This window comes from Argopecten irradians, chromosome 4, assembly GCF_041381155.1.
Source record: "Argopecten irradians isolate NY chromosome 4, Ai_NY, whole genome shotgun sequence".
Taxonomy (NCBI): domain Eukaryota; kingdom Metazoa; phylum Mollusca; class Bivalvia; order Pectinida; family Pectinidae; genus Argopecten; species Argopecten irradians.
In genome coordinates, this window is record NC_091137.1 from 19,708,232 (window position 1) to 19,733,153 (window position 24,922).

The following is a 24,922-nucleotide window of genomic DNA, read 5'->3' on the forward strand; positions in this document are numbered from 1 at the left end:
ACACTTTAATCCTTTACACAATAAATACCGTAGCTTTACCGAGATGATCTCTGGGTATTTTATACAGCTCATTCATATTACACTGTCCTTATTCTATTTCTATGAGTGTCTGTATATATGACACACATTTCTTTACAAAATTTTACTATCACATTATGTACTACATTGCATTATGTATTTTTGTGTATTATATCACCAAAGTATTATTACAACAATATTTTGTTTTTGCATTTAAAGCATTTATTACAATATGTTATGAGATTATTTGCTAAAACACTTGCATCCCCATGATGTGATATATGTTTTTAATCATTTTTACGAAATACTTTTTGTAATTATAATTGAATTTATTTTATATCATTAAGTTTTGACGGATATTATTTGCTGATATTCTTACGCTTTTGTACTAAATTGTAGACGTTTTAATCTCGATGATAAGTACATGCTTATAATATTGCCTTTCTGTTGTTTTTTATTCAATTTTATTCAATGTTTATACTACATTGTATTGTATATACTATTGTATTTCCTTTCCTTTCCGAAGAATGAGTGTGTCTTCCACAATACACACAGTGCACTTCTCAAACGAAGAAGGATAACTCTTATTTCTAAAAGTTTTCACATAACACCGGGTTGATTAAATAATTAAATCGAAAGTTCTAATAGGAGCATTTGAACTAAATATTTGTTTTCTTTCATATTTAGCTTCGTAATATGTAAGATCTATTAGAAAGAAGAAAATTAAACGTAATCATATATTATTTAAATCTATTTAATTATAATTGCGCTATGTCGATACACTTGGTTGATACTATCGTTTGACATTCCTTTGGGCATTTATACATGTACTACTTCTCAAACGAAGAAGGATAACTCTTATTTCTGAAAGTTTTCACATAATACCAGGTTGATTAAATAATTAAATCGAAAGTTTTAATAGGAGCATTTGAACTAAATTATTGTTTTCTTTCATATTTAGCTTCGTAATATGTAAGATCTATTAGAAAGAAGAAAATTAAACGTAATCATATATAATTTTAATCTATTAAAGATGCTCCACCGCTGACAAATGGTATTTTTTCTTTATTAAAAACAAGAGCAGACGATTTAGTATTTTTCTTCAGTTACAAAAGTTACTTAATTTACATCATTACCGCCGTTGAAAAGCTTGAGCTTCTAATATTACTTCAAGTTGAATATATAAAAAATAATTAATTGCATCCCGAAAAAATTCCGTGGCACTATTTCCTATATGGAATGAAGTACTGATTGCTCATGCACCAAAGGCAAAATAAATTATTTTGTATTATTTTTTGTGTTAATTAGACATATATATACACGATTAAACACCAATTATTGTTCAAACGATGAATATAATTTATGTTCTGTCGGCGGTGGAGCATCTTTAATTAAAATTGCGCTATGTTGATACTTTCCTTTGACATTCCTTTGGGCTAAATATTGGTATTTTTTAGTACTTAAGCAACGTTTCTTACCAATTGCTTTAAATCGCTGGCATCATTAGCGAACCCTAGATATCCGAAACAGGTGTATGGATAATTAAGTTAGTGCTTGTTTCCTTGAAATCCATTCTACAATCCTTATACATGTATGTATTTTTGGTTGCCTCCCTTCTCCCCCATCCATTTCTTCGTCAGTCAACTGAACATGACAAAATAGTATTAGACATTTTCAAACAAAATCAAGCTATCGACTATTAGTTTGACTAAAAACAAAGACTACCGATAAAGATATAATTTTATTGTAACATTTTATAACATTAAGATCATCCTTGATCCGAGTCATTGGCGTCTGCAGCCAGAGACGACCAGGTTCTAACTACACTCTCTGTGTCATCGTCCTTATCATCTAACACATCAAAGTCTATCTCATCGTCGCTGTCATCTTGTTTTGATCGCCATAGCTCATATCGTCTTTTATCGAAATATAGCGTTACTATATCATGGTCTGAAATATAATACGTAAAAAACAGAAATGTGAACAAAACGGAAGACTGGCCAATTCACTCTAGAGATGTATACTATATATTTTAAAATATATATCTAATTGACTATAAATTATTTATTTATACAAACATATACATAAATATATAAATGTATGTATTTCAGATAGATACAAATACAAATCCGGCCGGAATATTGGATGAGAAGAATTTGTTCCATTAAAGGGGCAATTCACTTAGGGTATTTCTTTTACATAACCAAGAAGCAAAAAATAGCATAAATGTATTGTTCTACATTTCTTATGAAACATATAATGTAAAACATTGACAAAATACACGACATTGTTAAGTATTTTAATTAACATCGTTGAAATATAAAATCGTTGATCAATACGATTAAGCAGGTACAACATGGACGCTGTACCCATACCCGAGCCAAAGTCACGCACGTTAAATAAATAAACTACATAACCACTGAGAAGGTGATACATGTAAAATGATTTTAGACAAGACAATTCACCTAATAAGGTAAACATACCACTGCCAGAGCGATTTGAGCAGTTCTAGACAACAGTTGCATTACTCTACGAGCTAGGGACAGGGCTCGGCATACAAGAAGTTCGACCACAATGTGTAATGGCGGACAGCGAGTGAGTTTGAACATCTACACACATGTCACCCCCATGGGCTTTTCAGGCATATCACAGTAAAACCGACTGATCTAATTTCCATCAGAACTGGGTTTCTTCCGATATATGTACAAATTTTGATGTTCTCTTAGACAGAATTGTCCCTTTAACATCTAGACTATGTGTTAGTGACTTGTAAGCTCATTAACGATTAAAAATAATTTGCTATTTGTGTCGTAGTTGTAGCAGTAATTCTTTAAATTGGTTGGTAAAAGTAAATAATGTATATTCCATTGATAGGATGAAGTGAAACTTTGTGGAATACAATATAAATAAAACAACATTAAAATTATTGTTATCATATATGATTTATTTATAATGAAGGATTACCGTAATTGTGTGTATGTCGAGGATTTCTCCCTCAGATTGACTACTTACCCTCCTGTGTACCACTGGTAGCGTTTTCTATGTAGACCATGTTGTGATGGATCAACCGCTGGAGTATGTTCATTACCTGTACAGATTCCATAAATTACCATAAAATAACAACATTAAACGGCGTATCATTATATTTACATATTGAAAAATATAATATATAGAGGACGATTTTTTTTAAATAAAGTAAATATATCATCTAAACTAAACATTATATTATTTAAATAGTAAATATTTATGTTGAATGTGTCCCTGGTTAATGAATGGTGGGTGCTATCGCCTCGGATATCAAATTTACGCTTTGTTGTTGCATTTTTTCCTTTTCTTTTTTCAAATATGTATTATTAATGCTAATAATTTCATTCACCGAACGAGAAAAACTGCAGAGGCAATTACCGATTGGTCTGTTGTAAACTCACTAAGGCGTTGTCTATGTTGAAAAACATTATTCGATACAGAAAATAAACCGTATGGACAAATGTCCAATCCCTTTTACCTCGTATCCCTGAGCACCACTCGCTAAGTCACATCCACAAAGGTGCAGTTTAGAATCCTCGGGGTTCAGTTTGCTGACCATGCTGCTCAAGTCTTTCCAAAACCTATGTACAAACAGAGCAAGTGTAATAGATTGTCGCCCTTACCACAGTAAGTAGCAACTGTAGTTATCTGCATCCACTGTAAGGACCAATGGTAACTACGATTAAAGTGTGTTCTCTGTTTTAACGTGTATTTTGCAGGCAATACCGACAAGGATCGTGCTTATATCAAATTAACGTGAAATAAATCGAAGTCTTGTGAGATCCACAGAGTCGCCATTTTTTTTATAAATGTCATATATTTTGGATTCTATGACATTGAAATGCTTAGTGAACTCTTATCCTTAACATATTTACGTGGCGTGAGAAAATGTGCCATCGACCTATCTTCACAACACTAATACAGTACTGTGAACGGTTTTCATATTTTTTCAATTTGTGACCTTGACATGACCGTTATCAATCGTTCTTGCAAGCTCTTGCAGTGTTGTTGCCATAACATGATCAAAAAAGGAACGTCGTTTCTAATCCCGTTCTTACCCAAAAAGTGACATTTAATGGTCTTGAAAATAAAAAAAAACGAAAAACACAGCCATAACACAAGATTTTTATCCGAAAAGGAGCTCCCTTATAATTCATAGCAAATCATCTTTTTAAGGTGTACTTGAAGTGTTTACCTAAACCATAATTACCGAAATGGTATTTCAGTCGTTAAAGCCAAACATATGTTCATAAATCAGTTACTGTTATCAACACAGAGTTTCAGATGTACATCAAGATTATGCCATTTTTAAGACTGGCCATCAGTCTCTAGAATATAAAAAAATCACTTGAATTTGGCTTGATTATTTTTGTCTTTACTACACGTCTGCTTCTAAGTTTCAAACTAGGGGAAGATAATAAAGTACATAACTCTGACGAGAAAGTATTTTATATGAATATAGATGATTTTATCTTTTAGATACTTTGATACGTTTATCGCTTAGTTATAACATGTGTGATTCACGATGTATTTGACATTCGCTTCAATTCTAGTCATTGTTAATACACAATATATGTCGTTTACGTCAGCCACAAACCCGTAAACAGATACAAAAATTCACTTGTCGTTTTCGTCAGCCACAAACCCGTAAACAGATACAAAAATTCACTTGTCGTTTTCGTCAGCCACAAACCCGTAAACAGATACAAAAATTCACTTGTCGTTTTCGTCAGCCACAAACCCGTAAACAGATACAAAAATTCACTTGTCGTTTTCGTCAGCCACAAACCCGTAAACAGATACAAAAATTCACTTGTCGTTTTCGTCAGCCACAAACCCGTAAACAGATACAAAAATTCACTTGTCGTTTTCGTCCATTGCCATCATTTTGTTTTCATACCCCAATGAAAAATGGAAAATAGCGACATCCTTAAATAAAGGTTACATATTACAAGATCCATTCATATGTAAATTCAGTGGTAGCGATATACGATCCGAGAGTCACAATATGTCGGGGAAACCTCATCCTCGATACTCCAGGTACTCTCATACTAAAACTGAAGACAATTCAAGAGAAAAGTCTGACAAAACACAGGCCTGCAAAGACTTCATGTGAAGTCTACAGATAGAGGGCGATGCTCAACTTCAAAGCCACACAGTCAACCGCAGTGTACTGTTATACATTTTTTATGTACTTCTAAGGACTAAATTACACTAAATTGTACTCATTTTGTTCTGTTGCCTTTAATTTTACTATGAGATAATTCCAGGGGTGGATATGACGTCAGTTATAGTAACTCCTCCTGGAGTATCGAGCATGGGGAAACCTTAACCTGTTATTCCGTTAATTAAGTCTGCCAATAATACTCTCGACCTCCATAGTATATAGGATTTTCAGTAATTACACTTACTCTCTGACACCTTTGTAGGATTCCTTCTTTAGTTTCTGTGGTGTTATAACGAATTTACGAAGTATATACAGGTAACCAGGTCCTCCCTAAAATTAAAATCAAAACGTGATAAAGATGTCAATATTTTTTATAGTCTTGCAATTTATTTAGAAACATATTTCAAAAGTGAAAATATGCAAAATATGCATACCAAAATAAAGTCTTGAATACAGTTGAATAACACAAGAAGGAACCTTCCTGCTTGAGGGCCCAGAGTGAAAATGATGAAAATTAATAAAATGAAATACTGTCGAATGAAAAAGGCGGACTATAAAACGGGCCGCATTTCAATCATTTCTGTATCTAAAAGGAGAAGGTACGTTAAGACTCGAATATGGCCTAAAATTAATTCTCCAGTAAAGAACAACATATTTTGCCATATAACAGCTGAATACATTTGCTAACACATTACATCTCGAAAATAGCCCGCATGTGCCAATTATGTTCACTATGACGTCATCAACATGCAGTTTCCCGCCATTTTTCACAAAATTCCTTGAAAAATCATACTTTTTGAGGGGTTTTCTCTAAAAATGAATGTGGCCGCCTTCGTGGAGCAGAAAGAGATTTTCACACTTTGTGTATCGTGTATTTACGCATATCCATGCAAAATGTAAAGTTGCTCCAAGGTGGCGGCCAAATCCATTTCAAGCCTTTTCTAACCTAAAGATGATGAATTTCTAGCAAAATTTGGCGAGAAGAGGAAAATCATCAATTTGATGACGTCATAGGTGGGACACATCGTGTACATGGTTATAAAAAATTATGTTTTTGATGAATGGCAAGTATGAGAGTATTTATTGATATGAAATTGATGGGGATCAGAGTTAATTTTTTTCGGCCTGAAAAAATTAAGGCCAAATACTGGTCACATCATATCTACTCCTTTGATTACATGATTTTCAAGTTTCGTTTTGAAGGGGTGATGGTTTCCTGAATTCTACGTACAATAATCAATATTCATACAAACTGTATACACTTTACATTAACTGTCTGACGTAGCAAAGGTATTAATTTTAATACAGAATGTATGTATTTTACATTACCCACCTGACACAGTAAGAGTATTGATTTAGCCTTACACCCTGGCTTAACGCTAGACAGCTTCTTCTCCACTGCATCTGCAAATAAATGGTCAATTTTACACTGAAAATTACTTTCTAATCACATAATTGTAGAACGGAATGAACGTCGAGTCCGCAAAACACCCTGGTGGGTATCTGGCGACGCGCACTGCTGCGGGCCTCTGGTAATTGCCGAATGGAACAGGAAATAGAATTTACGATGGTAGGATTTAACGCGAGCGTGTAGGTGGGGCTCGATCTCATGTTTACATCAGAGACAACATCTGAGGATTAGATTTATCAAGTATTATACGTACAATGACTTTAACCAAAATATCTAGAGCAAGATTGAAAGAAGATATTTTATCAACTTAAATGAGAAACATTAGACATAAATCATAAAAACTTAAAGTGAACAGTCGGACAAGGATGACTAAAGTCGGTAAAAAATGGTGTGAATGTATCCAGTATAATTTCTTATGGAATAGAAAAATAAACTTTCTCGTCAGAATCTGTCTGCGTAAGTAGAAATTAATTTAAAGTATAGGAATCCTAAAATGTCCTCCCGGCTGACTATGTCCGTGGTTACATTTCCACGCAGCCTCGCTTTCAATGCTTTCAACTTTTCTTTATTTCAATGGTCAGAACTGGGAAACTAAGCAGAACTTGACCGTTGTATTAATATGTGAGAACTTTTGGAAGGCCAATGAACGCATTTAGACTGGTTTTCTTTGCCCGACTATTCACTTTAATTATATAAAACTTTGTCTTAGAATGTAAATTGTTTTCAATTTCGCAAAAACAGTGATAGTTTTCATATCAAATAACACAGTTCAATACTTATACTTACTTAATATATCACAAAAAGACCATGTGTCAAAATCCTGAAAAATATAGCAAAACTAGACATTATTTTTAGTTTCAAAAATGTTTCTGTTATTTCTATCAATACTACTATACAAATGACTAGACTAAGAACATATCCATAATAAACATTTGTGTTTTTCAATACAATACTAACAATTCAAAAACAGAATTAAAACATACACGAAGTTCACTTATAGCAAAATATCAAAAACAACTCAAAACAGAATTGATACAACTCGGTGTTTAAGTATACTCTACCAGTACTTACATATATAATGTGAAGTATAGACTTATCCTCTAAGAGCACCTTCGGTAGGTATTGACATTTAGACATCTTGGAGGACACAAGCTGAAATAAACATAGCGAAACATAAATGTTATGAGTTGTTATTTATGAAACACACCAGCACTAAATGTGTGATTGTTTGATTTGTTGTTTGTTCGTTTACATCTGATGTAAGTCTGATAAGTCTGATGCAAATCATAATTACAGATTTGGTCATCTCATATCATTTTAAAAAGATGATTTTCATTTCAGAATATCAGATAACATGTCAGATAATTAAGACAATCGGAATTGGCCAACATGGATAGGGGATAATTCGCACACAGTCGTCTGAAAAAATGACAATGGAAAACTCTTAGTAAGCACAATGTCTATGTAATCCGTCTGTGGAGAACAACTCAGTTCAGCGTGAAACTATCAAGTGGTTTCATTAGTTACTAACCACAAGCCGAGGAGGTTCGAACCCGCTGCCCACCAAACTACGTTCTATCTGCTGGGCTGCCATCCATTGTGTTGTCTCCGCTTCTGTTAGACAAAACGTCACCTTCTCAAATTTGAGTTCTGTAACAGAAGAAGGTATACAAACCATCTTAAAATAGAGTCCTGTTATTACATAGTTTAGCCTTTTTACCATGTTAAACAAAAACCAAAAACACAAACTTGACTCTCTACCTCCGTAAGAGTGCCAACTTTCCCCTGAAGACAGTCTTAAATATTATAAAGACTGTTGAATTATTATGTTTGTAACACTAAACACCTTACGTCACCAATTTGCTTATCAAAACAGATCTTCAAATATGACAAGTACCATTAGCAAAAAGCATGCTCAAAACAAAATTCAGTCAAATGGTGCTAATGATTAACCAACATTTTTTTCGCTTCTAAAACACAAACAATACAAAAAACAGAATATAGTTTTCTGAAAAGTAACCATTTTCTGCTTCCTTTACACCTACAGTTACACAATTCCAGATCAACTTCTGGTCAAAAGGCGATCTGTTGACATCTCCTGACAACAAGACATACCTCATGTTACCAAAGTTACATGCTATTCCCAGTGAGAAGGACCGTGCCGCCATGCCCGTTGGTGTAGTACGGGAAGGTGTTGGGATTTATCGACAGAGGTTCAATTGCAGCCAATCAACGTCAGAAGCATGTAGAATATTGACATGCCGTGCACATTTTGAGAAGTGTTGTGTATTTTATGCGAGACTTACAAAATTTGAAACAAATCTTATTATTTACGCCGGGTGTATTTTAATGATATTTGAATTCCAATGGTTGCTTTGTTATCATGTCAGTACAATAAACTCCATAACTATTAACTAACGAAATTGTCCATTGCATGCATGCGATAGATGCTATAACGTTTTATCTTAGGTTTTACCCGCACGTAAATGGTGTGGGTTTTTTTTTTTTTTTTTTACATGTTTTAGAGAATACGGTATTTTCGTGATATCTTCTTGAAAACTGGAATCTCCATGTTAATGAGATTGTTTATCTGGTGAACTATCATTAAAGCATACTGCTGAGGATACCAAACACACGTTGTCTCGCTCCCTTTGTAGATTATGATGTTACTCGCCATGTTGACATGACTCAAAGTTAAACTCACAGTGGCGAAAGCTCAAATCAAGGCGAAATTTGAGACGGAGTCAAGAAAGAAAGTTGGAAGAAGAGAGTCACTTATATTAGTTTGAAAAAGATAACGAAATAGGATCTCAAAGGAGGAGTGTCAATTTGCGCCCTCTGGTGGCCATGACCGATAAGCATTATTTTTGTTTACAGAAACCCGGGATTTAGAATATCATGATATGACATGATTAAGGTCAGGTCGAAGTCCCTTGTGAGTTAGGGGGGAAGGGGTAACAGGAGAAACAATTTTCTGTTTTGTTCATTTTGTTGGAACCAAATTATATTTTTTGATAATTATAATGCATTTATATGTCAAAAATAAAACATTTTGGAAAATGTTACTTAGGGTCTACTACTTTTGTGAAATGTCAATTACATGTATGTGAGAATAAAGTTTGTCTGGTGCCATAATATACCAGAAAAAAATGTTATATGTCATATTAAATTGCATTGAGCAATACATTTTCATTTTATAAACTTAGGCACAAATATTGTTGATGAGATGAGATTGGGGAAGGGAGCAGGAGGGGGGTGACTTTTTTTTATTTTTCAAACCTTAAAACACCAATAAATGTATTTCTATGTTCAGAAGTAAGATAAACTGACTCAAATAGTATCATTTTTCTGTAATGAATCGCATTTGAGAGAATTTAATTATATATAATACAATGCATATTTAAAACATTTACAAAATCATCATTACATGCCTAACCCCAGCATATATGTAAACAAAAAATAATGCTTATCGGTCCTGGCCACCAGAGGGCGCTAATTGACACTCCTCCTTTAGTCGCCTTTTGTGGATTTACAATATGGGTAGCAGTACTATACACACAATATCATTTTTATAGTTCGTTTCCCGCATCACAACAATTTAGACATTATATTTCTATATTACCTCTCTAATTAGATTAATATAATCATTCAATACCTTGGGGTGGTGGTGGTGGGGGTGGGGGGGGGTGGGGGGGGGGGGGGGGGGGGGGGTCGTGTTTACAACGAAATCGCAGCCCGAGTGGTAATTCATGAATGTCCAACCCGATGCAGGTAGGGAAAGATTATTTTTACTCTCATGTATAAAAAGGTTGCGATAAGTATTTTCACTGCGACATGAATATGGTTTCATCGATCGCACGTTTATATTGATTACGTCATCGACAATGCACGCTCCGGTTACACCTCATTACGTCATGACGTCACATAATTGTTTCGGAGCTGTCATACCCTAGGCGTTGACAAGAAAAAACTCTCACGGCTAAAACCGATGACAAATCAGTGAAGGGTGGAGGAAAATCAATCACTAATAAGCCAACCTTTTGTCATAAATAGACACCAGTGAAAACAAAATCATGTAGTTTTCCAATATGATCAGTTTTCATTGTAAAATATCTTCTAATGACATACGTGTATCAAGAAATCTGAAAGTCATACCTTTGGACTTGGACGTGCTCTCTGCGTCCGACATCTCCGTTCGGCTAGGAGAAACGTCTTGCCAGGGACGCGCCCTTTCGTGTCGTCTTCTTTGACGTGCCGAAACGTCTCGGCAGTCTTGACAAATGAGAGAGTGATCGGACGAGCTCAGCAGTTGTGACCCATCACAAACGTCTAATCGTGGCAGCTGTAGAGAATTCACTGATTTCTTTCCGTTTTTCCGTCCATCATTCGCCCGCTGACATTTTCTGAAATGGTACGTGTTAGGTACAGTCCATCATTAAATACGTGTATCATTAATTCAATGCTTCATTTTGGGCTTGTAATAGATTTTTCTGTATCCATTATTAAAACAACAATAAGCTCGTTGCCGAAAGATACTTACAAACACTCGATATGCCTTATTCATACGGAGAGTAAGTAATATCATTCATTGGTGTGTTTGTCCCTCAACAATATCCACAGCCTGTGATTATTGAACGCTGGACCTTACCAAGATTATAGGATGAATAATACAAGTGCTAACGGATACATCTGACTATTGGTAATGTCTATCCCGCGATGAGAATTAAAGCACCATTCTTAAATGTCACTGTTGCCTTTTCTGTGTTGAAACCTAGACATTATGTGTACATTTCCCTTGAGAATAGCAATCGTACCGCAGTCACATTTGCATCAATTCCCTTACATACGAGTGGACTCGAGGGATATTGTCGATCGCCACGAAACCGATATTGTACATACGGACGGAAATAATTGAATAATGTCATACTTGTTTGGAATCCAAACAAATACAACAAACCATACAATGCGAGGAGATAAATATCCCAAGGTCTATTGTCACTGATGAGTATTGCCAATATCAATAAATAACTTCTCAACGAAACCTTGCAGTCCCAAAAACCAACCGCCGACCGCCAAGACCTTCACAATCCACTTTGACTACAACCTCATAGGATTTGCTAGTGATCCTTTCATCCATTCCCCCAGTGATCTCCGAAACCAAGCGAAGTTAACGTAATAGTGACCCCTGGACCATTTACAATGAGAACAACGCACAATGGTCGCTCCAAACCTTTACATCGCCTACAGTCCACCAGTGAAGAATACAGATATAAATCACTCATGCTATTACCTGTGTAGTCCCAGCAATGACCCTATATGGTCCCAAGCTACAACCCCTATGTTACATTCCTGGTCTCAGACCAGTCAAGATGGAGTACCAGAGCTACTCAAAGAACATTAATAATCACACTTATGCACCATATCAATGCATAAAAGATATATTACTGTTTTAGGATACACAAAACAATCAAAACGTCCCATATAATATACATCCAAAGCACTTTTGAATTGTTTTTCAGTATAATACGATAATGTTCAAAGGTGAATTAAAGAACAACACTGATTCAAATTGCCAATCCACGTACCACATAAGTGATGAGCGATCCTGAATTTTCCTATGGTTTGATTTTCCAGGAAAGATAAACGGTTGTGCAAATAATTTCTTATCTAATAGGCGTTTCCGTCGTCAGATAGATATGGAACACGTTGGAAAGAAATTATTCAAACCAGCAACTAGCTATAGATGTAAGCATACATGTTGGGCGGATGAGACATTACTTAAGGAGTCGAGAGTGAAAAGCTCTACACATATCGATAGCGGTGAATACGGAGCTTCACGACCAATTTTGATAAATCACTTCAGAAGCAGGCTATCACGCGTGAAACATGTAAACATAATTAAATTGTGTTGGATATTAGATGCCTGAACACGCTTCCGTCATTATCTCGGTGACAATCAGCCCTACCCGTGTCGCCTCCCGTTATATACACCTATTTAATTAGGTAACTGGTATCCCTGTGGAATCTCGGAGACTCGAGCACGACATAAAACCTACTGAACCGCAGAGTTTCACAATCTGACAGCGTTCTCGGTTTGTGGTTTAATTATCTATTATGACTTAATTAAAAGAAATTAACGAAATTGGAAGCATTGACTGCCTCTGCAATACACTCAAAACACTGAATAGAGACGTATTACTGGGCAACGAGGCAGTAACAGAAACTCTCATATAAAAAGGACCGGTCCCGGTGCGTTCGATTTGTCCTTATCTTTTTAACGTCCTACCAAAAGCTAAGGCAATTATAATTTAGGTATCTCTATGAAATGTCTGGTATGAAATGAATACGTGTGATTTGTGGGAGACTGTAGAACGTCCAGTTTGTGTGTCTTTTTTATCCAGAATATAGTGATTTCTAACTGATGAATACTACCAACACAAAAGAACACTCCACTCCATGATAGTAGTGCTGAAGGCTAGACAGGAGAGAACACTATTGCTCATACCGACGCAGGCCAGACTGTTGGGGATCTGGATTTATTCGTACAGCTAATGATTTCAAATTCAATAATATAACCATTTCCATTACTAAACAGAGATATTCAAATTAATTAAACGTATGTTAAAAGTCTCTAGACAATGTAACAGTGTATTTCGCTATTTGTTTGTTAGATATAATCAATTTTATTGCATCGTGCAGCTGGTGCATATATTCGTGGATAATTAGATAAAATTCCTGGAGACTACAAAAAAGGCCGAAATTCTGATAAAATAAAAACATATCCTAAATTAGGGAGTATGGAGACAGAGAGATCAAAATGGTAACAGTTTATAGAATACCATATGACTATTTGGGTACAGAGAGGGAAACGTTTACAAACAGAAATTTGGCATTCCCGCTCTCCGAAAGCAAAACGTTTTTGTCTAAAGAAAGCTAATGCCCGTATTTACAGGAACAACGATTTGACGATTGCGTTCACGACGCCGATCAATTACTGTGTCTTTTCTGCAGACATGGTGACGTGATTTCATTAGAGGTGCCGTCCACGCGATACTTAACTTTATCACCGGAGCGGCGCGTGGGAGGTGTCGATCTACTTCGTGGAAGGGTAAAGGATGAATATGACGTCAGAAAGTGAGAACAGAGTCAATTTATACAAGGTCACAAGCTGTCGAAGCATGTGAGCGGGATAGCAAAGCTAGCTTGAAGCAAGACTAAGTTAATATGGTCAAGGTCATGAACTTCCTAGAAAACGAAACGAAGTCGACCATAACAAGGGTAATTTGAACAAGGTCAAAACCTTCTCAACAAAACTATATTATGATAACCTAATCATCAAGCGTTAACCAAGTCGAACATATCCCGCCATTATCTGATCATAGTGTGATGTGTTGATGTGTTGAATGATCGCCGTATTTCTTCACTAAAATCAATCATTTAAATCATGAACAATCAACAGTTGGAACATTTCACAGATGCACATGTTGTTGTAGAACATTTCACAGATGCACATGTTGGTGTAGAACATCGCTTGGTGGATGTTAAGTTTAATGTATTACGAAAACGCTAACGGCAATGTGTTTTTACGGGCAGGTTCTTTGTTTTTGGTAATCGTCTGATTACGTCCGTCTCGGTTGGGATGCTAGAGTGATTTAATTTCTTCAACGATCCTTTTATAATCCATCAATAGTTGAAATTGTTTTTTTTTTTTTTTTTTTTTTTTTTTTTGCATTTTCTAGAATTTATGTATACGGAATCTTGTCCCTACCTACACTGCCAAGTCGTAAGGGATCAGAGGGACGAAATTACTGTATTCATTTACTTGAAACAGTTTAGAAAACTGAAACAGGTATCTGCTGTCAACAGAATCGATGATGAAACTTAAAAGGACGACACAGCTGTATGGTATCTTAAAAATCAATGTTAACAACACATCTATATGCTGTCCACATTGTCACTGAACTGAGTCCTAGAAATACTAAACAGTTGTACACTGTCCTTCGTATCATTGGTGGGTGCTAAAAGGCTAAACTAGATCTACAAACCATAGAAATGTATATCACGTCCTGTCATTCAGTGTTCGACTTCGACTTCTTTTTAGTCATAATAAACATATTATCTAATATGTTAAATTTGATTTTGATATCATGTGTACATGGAATGAGAAAATGTAAAGTTCTGATAAGGTGACATTACCTCAACAACGATTCCTGTTTACTCCCTAACTTCGTTACGGGTGAATAAATGACATGTATAAAACGGCTGTACATTCTGATCGCGATAGTAGCGCATTGTAAATTTTAATGGCAATGCAGACATTACGTGATAAATTATGCATTCAAATAACTCTTATAATTATTCCTCTATCCAGAATTTGATGTTCATTGGTATATGATTAGATTCTATGACGTCCATTCACGTAAATTACACATCAAAGGATATTTTATTTCAATCAAAAGAATAGAGAATAGATATTTATAAAAAGTTACACTTAGTATCTATAATATATCTTTTAAAATAACATGGATGATGTATCCATTGACTCCATCAAGTACAGTTACCAACAACACAGTAGATCAAGATTTGCAATGTTTTACAGCAAAACACAACAATAATTAGTGGTCAACGGTTAGTGATTCCTTCCCACGATACACAATTCTTATAGTCAAGTAAACACTATATTCTGGTCCCGTTTGTCACCTAAGTTTACATGCGTGTGTGAGTCTGCAGATTTTAATTATAAATGGCGCAAGATAGATACGAATTATTGCAATGATGGTGATGTCGGTATAAGCTGGAATCACCTGGTGAATGAAAATGTAATTAGTGGTAAAAGGCATCTATCATTCTCCAGGAACGAAACAGATAATTATAGTATAAGTAAAAAAAAAAAAAAAAAACGAAAACGGAGCAATAGGTTTAAATACTTCATTTCTTCAGGATACGGGGCCTAACAGTAAAAGTATTAGCCTTCCAACAGTATGATATATCAGCCTAACTGATGTTCACTATACCTACAGTGTGAATGGTATATTAGCCTGGCCAATGTGACCATACCTGAAAGTGTCAGCCTCTCTGCTTCTGTCCTTCCTACAGTGTGAATGGTATATTAGCCTAACCAATGTGGTCATACCTGAAAGTGTCAGCCTCTCTGCTACTGTCCTTCCTATAGTGTTAATGGTATATTAGCCTGGCCAATGTGACCATACCTGAAAGTGTCAGCCTCTCTGCTTCTGTCCTTCCTACAGTGTGAATGGTATATTAGCCTAACCAATGTGGTCATACCTGAAAGTGTCAGCCTCTCTGCTACTGTCCTTCCTACAGTGTGAATGGTATATAAGCCTAACCAATGTGGTCATACCTGAAAGTGTCAGCCTCTCTGCTACTGTCCTTCCTACAGTGTGTAATGGTATATTAGCCTAACCAATGTGACCATACCTGAAAGTGTCAGCCTCTCTGCTTCTGTCCTTCCTACAGTGTGAATGGTATATTAGCCTAACCAATGTGACCATACCTGAAAGTGTCAGCCTCTCTGCTTCTGTCCTTCCTACAGTGTGAATGGTATATAGCCTAACCAATGTGCTACTAAGTGTCGGTCACTACCTGAAAGTGTCAGCCTCTCTGCTACTGTCCTTCCTACAGTGTGAATGGTATATTAGCCTAACCAATGTGGTCATACCTGAAAGTGTCAGCCTCTCTGCTTCTGTCCTTCCTACAGTGTGAATGGTATATTAGCCTAACCAATGTGACCATACCTGAAAGTGTCAGCCTCTCTACTTCTGTCCTTTCTACATTGTAAATGGTATATTAGCTTAACCAATGTGACCATACCTGAAAGTGTCAGCCTCTCTGCTTCTGTCCTTCCTACAGTGTGAATGGTATATTAGCCTAACCAATGTGACCATACCTGAAAGTGTCAGCCTCCTCTGCTATTCTGTCCTTCCTACAGTGTGAATGGTATATTAGCCTAACCAATGTGCCATACCTGAAAGTGTCAGCCTCTCTGCTTCTGTCCTTCCTACAGTGTGAATGGTATATTAGCCTAACCAATGTGACCATACCTGAAAGTGTCAGCCTCTCCTTCTGTCCTTCCTACAGTGTGAATGGTATATTAGCCTAACCAATGTGACCATACCTGAAAGTGTCAGCCTCTCTGCTTACTGTCCTTCCTACAGTGTGAATGGTATATTAGCCTAACCAATGTGACCATACCTGAAAGTGTCAGCCTCCTCTGCTACAGTGTGAATGGTATATTAGCCTAACCAATGTGACCATCACCTGAAAGTGTCAGCCTCTCTGCTTCTGTCCTTCCTACAGTGTGAATGGTATATTAGCCTAACCAATGTGACCATACCTGAAAGTGTCAGCCTCTCTGCTTCTGTCCTTCCTACAGTGTGAATGGTATATTAGCCTAACCAATGTGACCATACCTGAAAGTGTCAGCCTCTCTGCTTCTGTCCTTCCTACAGTGTGAATGGTATATTAGCCTAACCAATGTGACCATACCTGAAAGTGTCAGCCTCTCTGCTTCTGTCCTTCCTACAGTGTGAATGGTATATTAGCCTAACCAATGTGGACCATACCTGAAAGTGTCAGCCCATGTGACCATACCTGAAAGTGTCAGCCTCTCTGCTCTGTCCTTCCTACAGTGTGAATGGTATATTAGCCTAACCAATGTGACCATACCTGAAAGTGTCAGCCTCTCTGCTCTGTCCTTCCTACAGTGTGAATGGTATATTAGCCAACCAATGTGACATACCTGAAAGTGTCAGCCTCTCTGCTTCTGTCCTTCCTACAGTGTGAATGGTATATTAGCCTAACCAATGTGACCATACCTGAAAGTGTCAGCCTCTCTGCTTCTGTCCTTCCTACAGTGTGAATGGTATATTAGCCTAACCAATGTGACCATACCTGAAAGTGTCAGCCTCTCTGCTTCTGTCCTTCCTACAGTGTGAATGGTATATTAGCCTAACCAATGTGACCATACCTGAAAGTGTCAGCCTCTCTGCTTCTGTCCTTCCTACAGTGTGAATGGTATATTAGCCTAACCAATGTGACCATACCTGAAAGTGTCAGCCTCTCTGCTTCTGTCCTTCCTACAGTGTAATGGTATATTAGCCTAACCAATGTGACCATACCTGAAAGTGTCAGCCCTCTCTGCTTCTGTCCTTCCTACAGTGTGAATGGTATATTAGCCTAACCAATGTGTCATACCTGAAAGTGTCACCTGAAATGTGTCAGCTCTCCTGCTGCTTCTGTCCTTCCTACAGTGTGAATGGTATATAGCCTAACCAATGTGGTCATACCTGAAAGTGTCAGCCTCTCTGCTTCTGTCCTTCCTACAGTGTGAATGGTATATTAGCCTAACCAATGTGACCATACCTGAAAGTGTCAGCCTCTCTCTTCTGTCCTTCCTACAGTGTGAATGGAATATTAGCCTAACCAATGTGACCATACCTGAAAGTGTCAGCCTCCTCTACTTCTGTCCTTCCTACATGTGAAAATGGTATATTAGCCTAACCAATGTGACCATACCTGAAAGTGTCAGCCTCTCTGCTTCTGTCCTTCCTACAGTGTGAATGGTATATTAGCCTAACCAATGTGACCATACCTGAAAGTGTCAGCCTCCCTGCTACTGTCCTTCCTACAGTTTTTGTCTTTATAACGTCAGTCCCCCGTGTCTCTATATTGTACTATAAGACTTCGATCGATCAGTATCATTAAGTCAATTTGTTGCTGCAGGCCAGGATCAGCCTGTGCTGCAATCACCGCCATCTTCCAACTAATCACAGTTTTATCGCCCTATCCATCTACCACTGTTTGCTATAGTATGATGACAGACCTGACTACAAGGGACAGTCAAGGCTGAAGGATTCAAACATTTTATCGATAATGATGGGATTTTTGATGTGCTGTAAAAACAATACTCTGTGTGTAGAAGTCCACTTTGAAGAATACATGACACTGATATGACCTCTGATGATACGAACGTTCAATAACACACAATTCTGATGGGAGAGCCACTAGTTTCGTGCCGGTCTGTACAAAGTGTACAGAGGCTCTAATGGCTAGTAGGTGGTTTCTCTTGGTTCATCATTATATATCTATAATTATCTTGTGACACGCTGTTATTATACATTTCACGTTCTGTACAACCATGATTTCTTCCACAAAAAAGACACATACTAAATCTGTATTAGAAAGAGGCTATTTACGCAGACGGTCCTATCCAATTTGTCACTTTTTAGAATAACAATGATTTATATTCCATTTTATGACCTTAGCACATTAAAGACTTTAATAAGTTAATCATTACTCTGCATTCATTACTATATCATGCATTTTAAAGTGTCATTGTGTACGATGTTCGTAGTGCTATTTCACTGAAGCATACTGTCAAAACAGGATATCCAGCTGGCAACCAGCTTGCAACCACCTGGGTATTTTTACACTGACAACTGACGGACCAATCGTCCCACTTCTTTTATGCCATACACTGAGCAGGAACAGAAACTACCATTTTATAGATTAAGCGTGACAAGGCCTTTAGACATTCAACCACTAGAGAGTAAACTTTGCAGCAGTATTCAAGGAGACACGTTGGGACGTTTTACGCCTTTTACGATACATTTATTTATCATTCATTGGATGGTAGGTTCAATACGAACGCCATACCTGTAACACAGTAGTAAGAACTTACATTATGCTACCATTTCCTTTGTCATTATTTCGTACAACAGCAACCACAAGAACAATGAAACCACGTAAAAAATGAAACATATAAAATTTCCCTTCTTTTAAAAAAAGACTATAGCAAGATTTAGCATGTACAAGTTTTGTTATGAAAAAGAAATAGCAAAGCCGAAATTATTTCGACTGACTTATAATATCAAATGTTCCTTTTTGAACTTCGGATATGTTAAGAACATCACATAGCTGCTTTTATCTTTTTATTTTTTTTTCATGGGTGTTATATTTTTTCATTTTCAGTGATGAAAGGGGCACCTATACAGCTGTTACGCATTATAGAGCATGTCTCACCAAGCGTTTCACTACTGCCTTTCATTGTCATCATTGTCATCCCTTTCCACCGTAATGCTTTACCGTAATTTTCTTTTTGACTGTCAATGCTTATCTTTCACATCCGAACCCCATTGCTGTGTGCACTGGGTTCGCTGTTGTCTGAATGATGTCTTTATTTAGTATATTGCATTCAGCTAACGTGTCACGCGATTTGGCGTTTGGTGTATAATTCCGGTATCGGAACGGAAATGTGGGATAAATCAGCACCAACATTTCACTCCAAATGTCAGTCATTTAAGTGTCTGGGGACGGTGGCTATCTACTGCCTGATATCACACCAGGCATGTGTGTATTCCCATTGATGAAGGCTTTGCTTTAATAACAGGATGTGGGTATAGCTATATCCTATAGAAAAACGTATAGCTGATTAATATTTCATATCCCTCTAATGTAGCGATCAGCCATTGCATCGATCTGGGAAACAATAGTTTGGATAGAGGCAATTTCAGAAATACACATTTATTTTTCATAGTTATAACATTGATGTTGACCAAACATAAATATATAGCCCCTGTGAATAGATTTTCTGTTGATCATTATAAATGCCAACAACTGATGAATTATACAGTGATAAAGGGAGCTGTTTACACAGATCAAAGAAGCCATCTTACGGAATCTTCCAAAAGTGAAAGCTAACTCTGACCACTTATCCGCGAGATTGACCGAGTCACGCAAACGCATGGGAACCGGCGAGGCCTTGTTTCCAACAGCAATAATTATACAAATGTAAACACCATAAATACAAGTCATGAGTAGCTGACAAACATGAAAGTGAATATTTCTTTATACATACTCAAAACCATGGATATGCACCAGAATCCTGATTCACAAACGTTGATTTTATTATTTTCATATCTTTGCATTACCTGGCTAGGTCTATATAGTAGTTTCGAAGATTTCGATTGTTCTTCCTCTAGCCTTCATTCGATTACCTTAAATTTTAGTTTTAGATTAGATATTTTTCGTGAGTTAGTTTTAAGCCTTTACATGTCTGTCTAGGCTATATTTGATTGTTATGGGCCTGTGTAGTTTTACATAAGCATTGACGTAACTATTTTGTAACTTCATTGGGGTATGAAAGATATTTTGTTTGCAAACTGTGGGAATCCGCGTAGAGGATTCTCACAAAAGTTTGTAAACAAATTTATTTCATAACCCGATAAAGTTAAAAAATAGTTACATCAATGCTTATAATTGATTTTTCAGACTACATGACAACAAAAAATACGTTTAAACGTACTATTCTATTGATTTCCCAACTGATTATTTTGTTTTCAAAATAAATACGCAACGTCGATGTCTCTATTGTGACGTCATGATGACGTCGAGTTTTCGAGCCATTCTCGGATTTTTTCTTCACAGCAGTATGAAGAAAATGTGTATGCTAATCAGAAAGTTGGATTTAGTATGAAAACAAATAAAAATTAATTATAAAAGCCTACAAAGGGTTTTATTGTCTTTGATCCTTCATCTTGCTGTCTTTTCCGTTGTATTTTTTAGATTTAAAACTGTTTTTGTTTCACATTGTCGTTCGTTTTATACTAAATATCACTGTCTGGTTTGTGGTTTGTCCTTTGGCCATTTCATAGTCTTTTGGTCTACATTAGGGCTTTGTTTTCTTTTATCTTTAGAAATCATGTTTTGCTGCTCTTACTATAGTTACCTTTACTGTAAGGTTTTTAAGCAACAGTTTGCGGCTATATTTTAGCATATACTGAAGGTTTGTTGAAGAAAAGGATTAATGTTTTAGCTAATTTAGTGATTTCATAGTATATAAATGGATGTCTACAAGTTTATGTAACTTTTTGTTTTGAAAATCTGTTCCTGTGGTCGCTTTTAGTTGACGCGTTAAAATTACCAAGTTTCTTAACTACAAGTCGACAGGCTATAGGTCTAATGCATTACAACCCAGGCGTGAGTGATAGCAATTAATGGGTTTTAATTACCCGGCCTGATGAGTACATTATCAATTTATTTGCTCTCGCTTATATAGCTACAGAGAGGATCTGCCATTACGTGCTGATAGTGGTTTAATGAGAGTTAAATGACAGGTTAACCAGTAACGGATGGAGTTTACATAGAGCTTCCGTCTGTGTGTTTACGGTAAAAACGATCCATTTCCTAATAGTACTGGTATGTTAATGTTTATCATGTTTTATATATTGAATAATCAATTAAATAGGTACAAACTGTTGGATAGTAGGGCCGATATAACTTGCACTTTGAGGAATCAAAGGGACATTTATATCATATAATAAAAGATATAAGATAAAAAAAACAAAGGCTTCGAATTCCATGTGCAAGAGTTGCTTGGTAGGCTATCATCCACGTCCAAACCAATCAAAATGTCGTGTGAAAGCAGCAGGAAACATAGTATTTAGTAAAACAGGATGCTATGTTTGAGCAATATTTATCAAACGTATGCCGAATATCAAACGTGTGTTTTGTGTTTCTTTTGATGTATATGCATGTATATATTCCAGATTGAACTTCACATTTACCATTTGACAATATAAGCATTATAAAATATCGCGTTAGCAGTTTGGGCAAGCAAAATAGCTAGAGCGAACACAGTTTGAAATAACCTCCATAGCAACATAGTAAAAATCCTTGTTCTGATCGAATAAGCATGAGAAAAATAACAAAAATTTTAAAAGCTGTAAAACATTTAAAGGGAACCCCGCGAATCATATAAAAAGGTTATGACTTGGTCTTCGCGAAGAGTAAGTATTCTGGATTTTATTGATAACGTCCCCTTTAAATTTAGGTCTGTGTAAAATTAGTGAGAATTTGGTGACGACAACAAAACATCAAGTTATGTAAAGTAACATTGAACAGGACCATGGTTACAAACAGGCTAATATTCTGTCAATACACATGCCAACTGTCTACGTTTCATTATTGCATTTGTTTAATCTGTATCTTGTCTCTGTTTGGCACGATGTTTATAAAATGAAACCTTTCTTTTGAGATTTTGAGCTTTCGAATGGTTTTATGGTAAAATAAAAACAACAAGCAGTATGCCAATGCCTAAAAGATTACTATGCAATGAACTCGTGCTTTAACCAATTGTATCACTTTGAAAACTGTTTTGTTATCTTTGACCTACTTTTCTTGTTGTACAGTTAGATGCATCGCCAGACGGTGCCGTTTCTCCCCTACCCAGATTGCCTTATCGATAACCTGACTGGATAGTCCCTCGGACCGGAGAATTTCTCGGACACAGGAAGGCATCATGAAATCCGGATCCGGTTGTTCCAGCACAGGCTCATTAAATGTCTCCTTTAGAGTCTCATGTCTCCTCACGTAGAAACGTATGTCGACATCCTCTTTATCAGAGTCCGAATCAACAAAGTCTTCTGGGTCAGAGTGGATCTCACTCTTCAGATAGAAATGTTTCGGCTTGTCAAACACTTCTGCGATTTTGATTTTAGCAACGTTTGACGACATATTTTCTGTTTTGCACCTGATGACCTCCACAACCTACCTTGTCAGATATTCATATATCAAGATACATATCCATTCATCACCATTCTAAAGCAGTCGGATTTATGACGTTGTTTACGATCATCTTTGTTGAGTTCGAGGTTTCCAATAAAATGTCACTGGTTTTAAAAGTCACTGAAGACTAGCGGTAGCAAACCTTTTTTATATCGGTTCCTGGTACTGATAGTGTACAGTACCCATCAGTAACTTGAATCCGCTATTCCTCATGTCATCTTTCCGTGTGATCCGTACCTACTGTCAGGTACACACCCTGTCTAGTACCGCCAGAGGCTGCATGTCTACGTTACAACACCTCCATATTACATCACAAGTGATTGCCGAGTCAGAATCATATATAAATGTTAATTAAAACATGTTTTTCTCATACACATCAAGCGTTCCTATGATCGAAGGCATTGCTCTCACAGCCACCCAGCACGCAAGGTTTCTGAACCTTCCATATAAAGGTAGAGGGTCTGTTTAGACATACTCTGATTTGTTGCCAAGGTAACACGTAGAGTACGGGTACCTCTCGTGCTGTCACGCCCGGCAATATTGTTTTAACGTCAAATACAAACGTACAAATGTAAGGGTAAACTTTCGGATGTCAGGTTTAAATATAATTAGCCTGTCAATGTTGTGGATACAACTAATTAATAAATAAAGGTAATTGCAGGGTTGAGCGGTTGTGATCGATAGGTATGAAGGGGTGTGTTATGGTCTACAGAGATCAGAGGCCCGAGTATAGTCTGACTGCAGGTGTATTGATAACAGAATGGGCTGCAGTATACATTATAGATGTGGGCTTCCTAATCAACGTCGGGTTTATATACTTATTCACATGTCTTGGCGCTACCTGTGACGACCACTGAGGCAAAGTCACTCGGTTTTTCAGTTTTTATAGTCCCAGGACGTGTGCTTGATGTAAAAGGTGTCCTTATCAAAGGATTTTACACAGATGATATAGATCTGAGGACTTTAAAGATAGAATATATTACTTTCTAGAACTAGGCCTTCATGCTACGGATCATCAATGATGGTGATCGCTTCCGAATACACTTTGTACTATAATTAGTATTAGATGAAAAGCAATAACGGAAAGTAAAGTTCATATTACCTATGATTAAGCAGTTGTTGTCGTTTTTGGTTGGCTCAATATTTTTTTCAACTTTTGCAATTCTCAATCTATTATATATACATATGTGATTTATTACTGGAGACTGTAGAAAAAAAAGTCTAAAAAAATAATATGAATTCTTTTTATCTCAGAAATTCCAATAAATTGCGCCCGGTTTCATGCAAAGAATATATCCTTTTAATGTAAATCTGAATATGGTGTATTCGAACATTGGATTCTTAATACTCTAAGTTGACTTCCTCTGTTCTCATAAAGTGCCATTAGGAAAAAACGTTGGCGCTAACGTTATCGCATCAATAATGTTAATATTTATAAGCCATAACGTTCTGGAGAGAGCTTTTATCCTCACAGTACCCAACCAGTACTGTGTGATATCGGGATAGATAACATCTGTAATTAGCGTAGACAATGGTAAATAGCCTCACTTAAATTGAAGTGTACTATTGTCCTTAACTTAACCATATGGGTGCTTTAATGTGGAGTGTTAAATATGTTATGTAGATAGATGTGACACCATGGCAAAAACCATCCTACTTCATCCATTCAACTGCTACATTTATCACCCAGCTATACGACAAAAACCACTCTTCTC

At 36.5% G+C, this 24,922-nt stretch overlaps 1 protein-coding gene across 1 annotated transcript; it reads right to left on the reverse strand.

Annotated features, from left to right (window-relative positions):
- Positions 1 to 1,758: 1,758 nt before the first annotated feature.
- Positions 1,759 to 23,751, reverse strand: LOC138320870 (NMDA receptor synaptonuclear signaling and neuronal migration factor-like). Its single transcript, XM_069264148.1, has 10 exons — positions 22,816 to 23,751; positions 10,779 to 11,026; positions 8,155 to 8,273; positions 7,695 to 7,775; positions 7,410 to 7,443; positions 6,546 to 6,616; positions 5,457 to 5,542; positions 3,524 to 3,626; positions 3,031 to 3,106; positions 1,759 to 1,968 (listed from the first exon to the last, which is right to left on the reverse strand). The coding sequence occupies exons 1-10, from the start codon at positions 23,154 to 23,156 to the stop codon at positions 1,787 to 1,789; spliced, it is 1,341 nt and encodes a 446-aa protein (XP_069120249.1). The 5' UTR covers positions 23,157 to 23,751; the 3' UTR covers positions 1,759 to 1,786.
- Positions 23,752 to 24,922: the final 1,171 nt, after the last annotated feature.

What these genes read in the sequence shown, in the direction of transcription:
- LOC138320870 (XM_069264148.1), bottom strand. Translation starts at nt 23,156, where the DNA reads ATGTCGTCAAACGTTGCTAAAATCAAAATCGCAGAAGTGTTTGACAAG. An exon ending in CTATACTTCACATTATATAT is followed by an intron (nt 7,444 to 7,694) that starts GTAAGTACTGGT and finishes TATATTTTTCAG; the next exon opens with GATTTTGACACATGGTCTTT. An exon ending in TACCAGTGGTACACAGGAGG is followed by an intron (nt 1,969 to 3,030) that starts GTAAGTAGTCAA and finishes ATTATATTTCAG; the next exon opens with ACCATGATATAGTAACGCTA.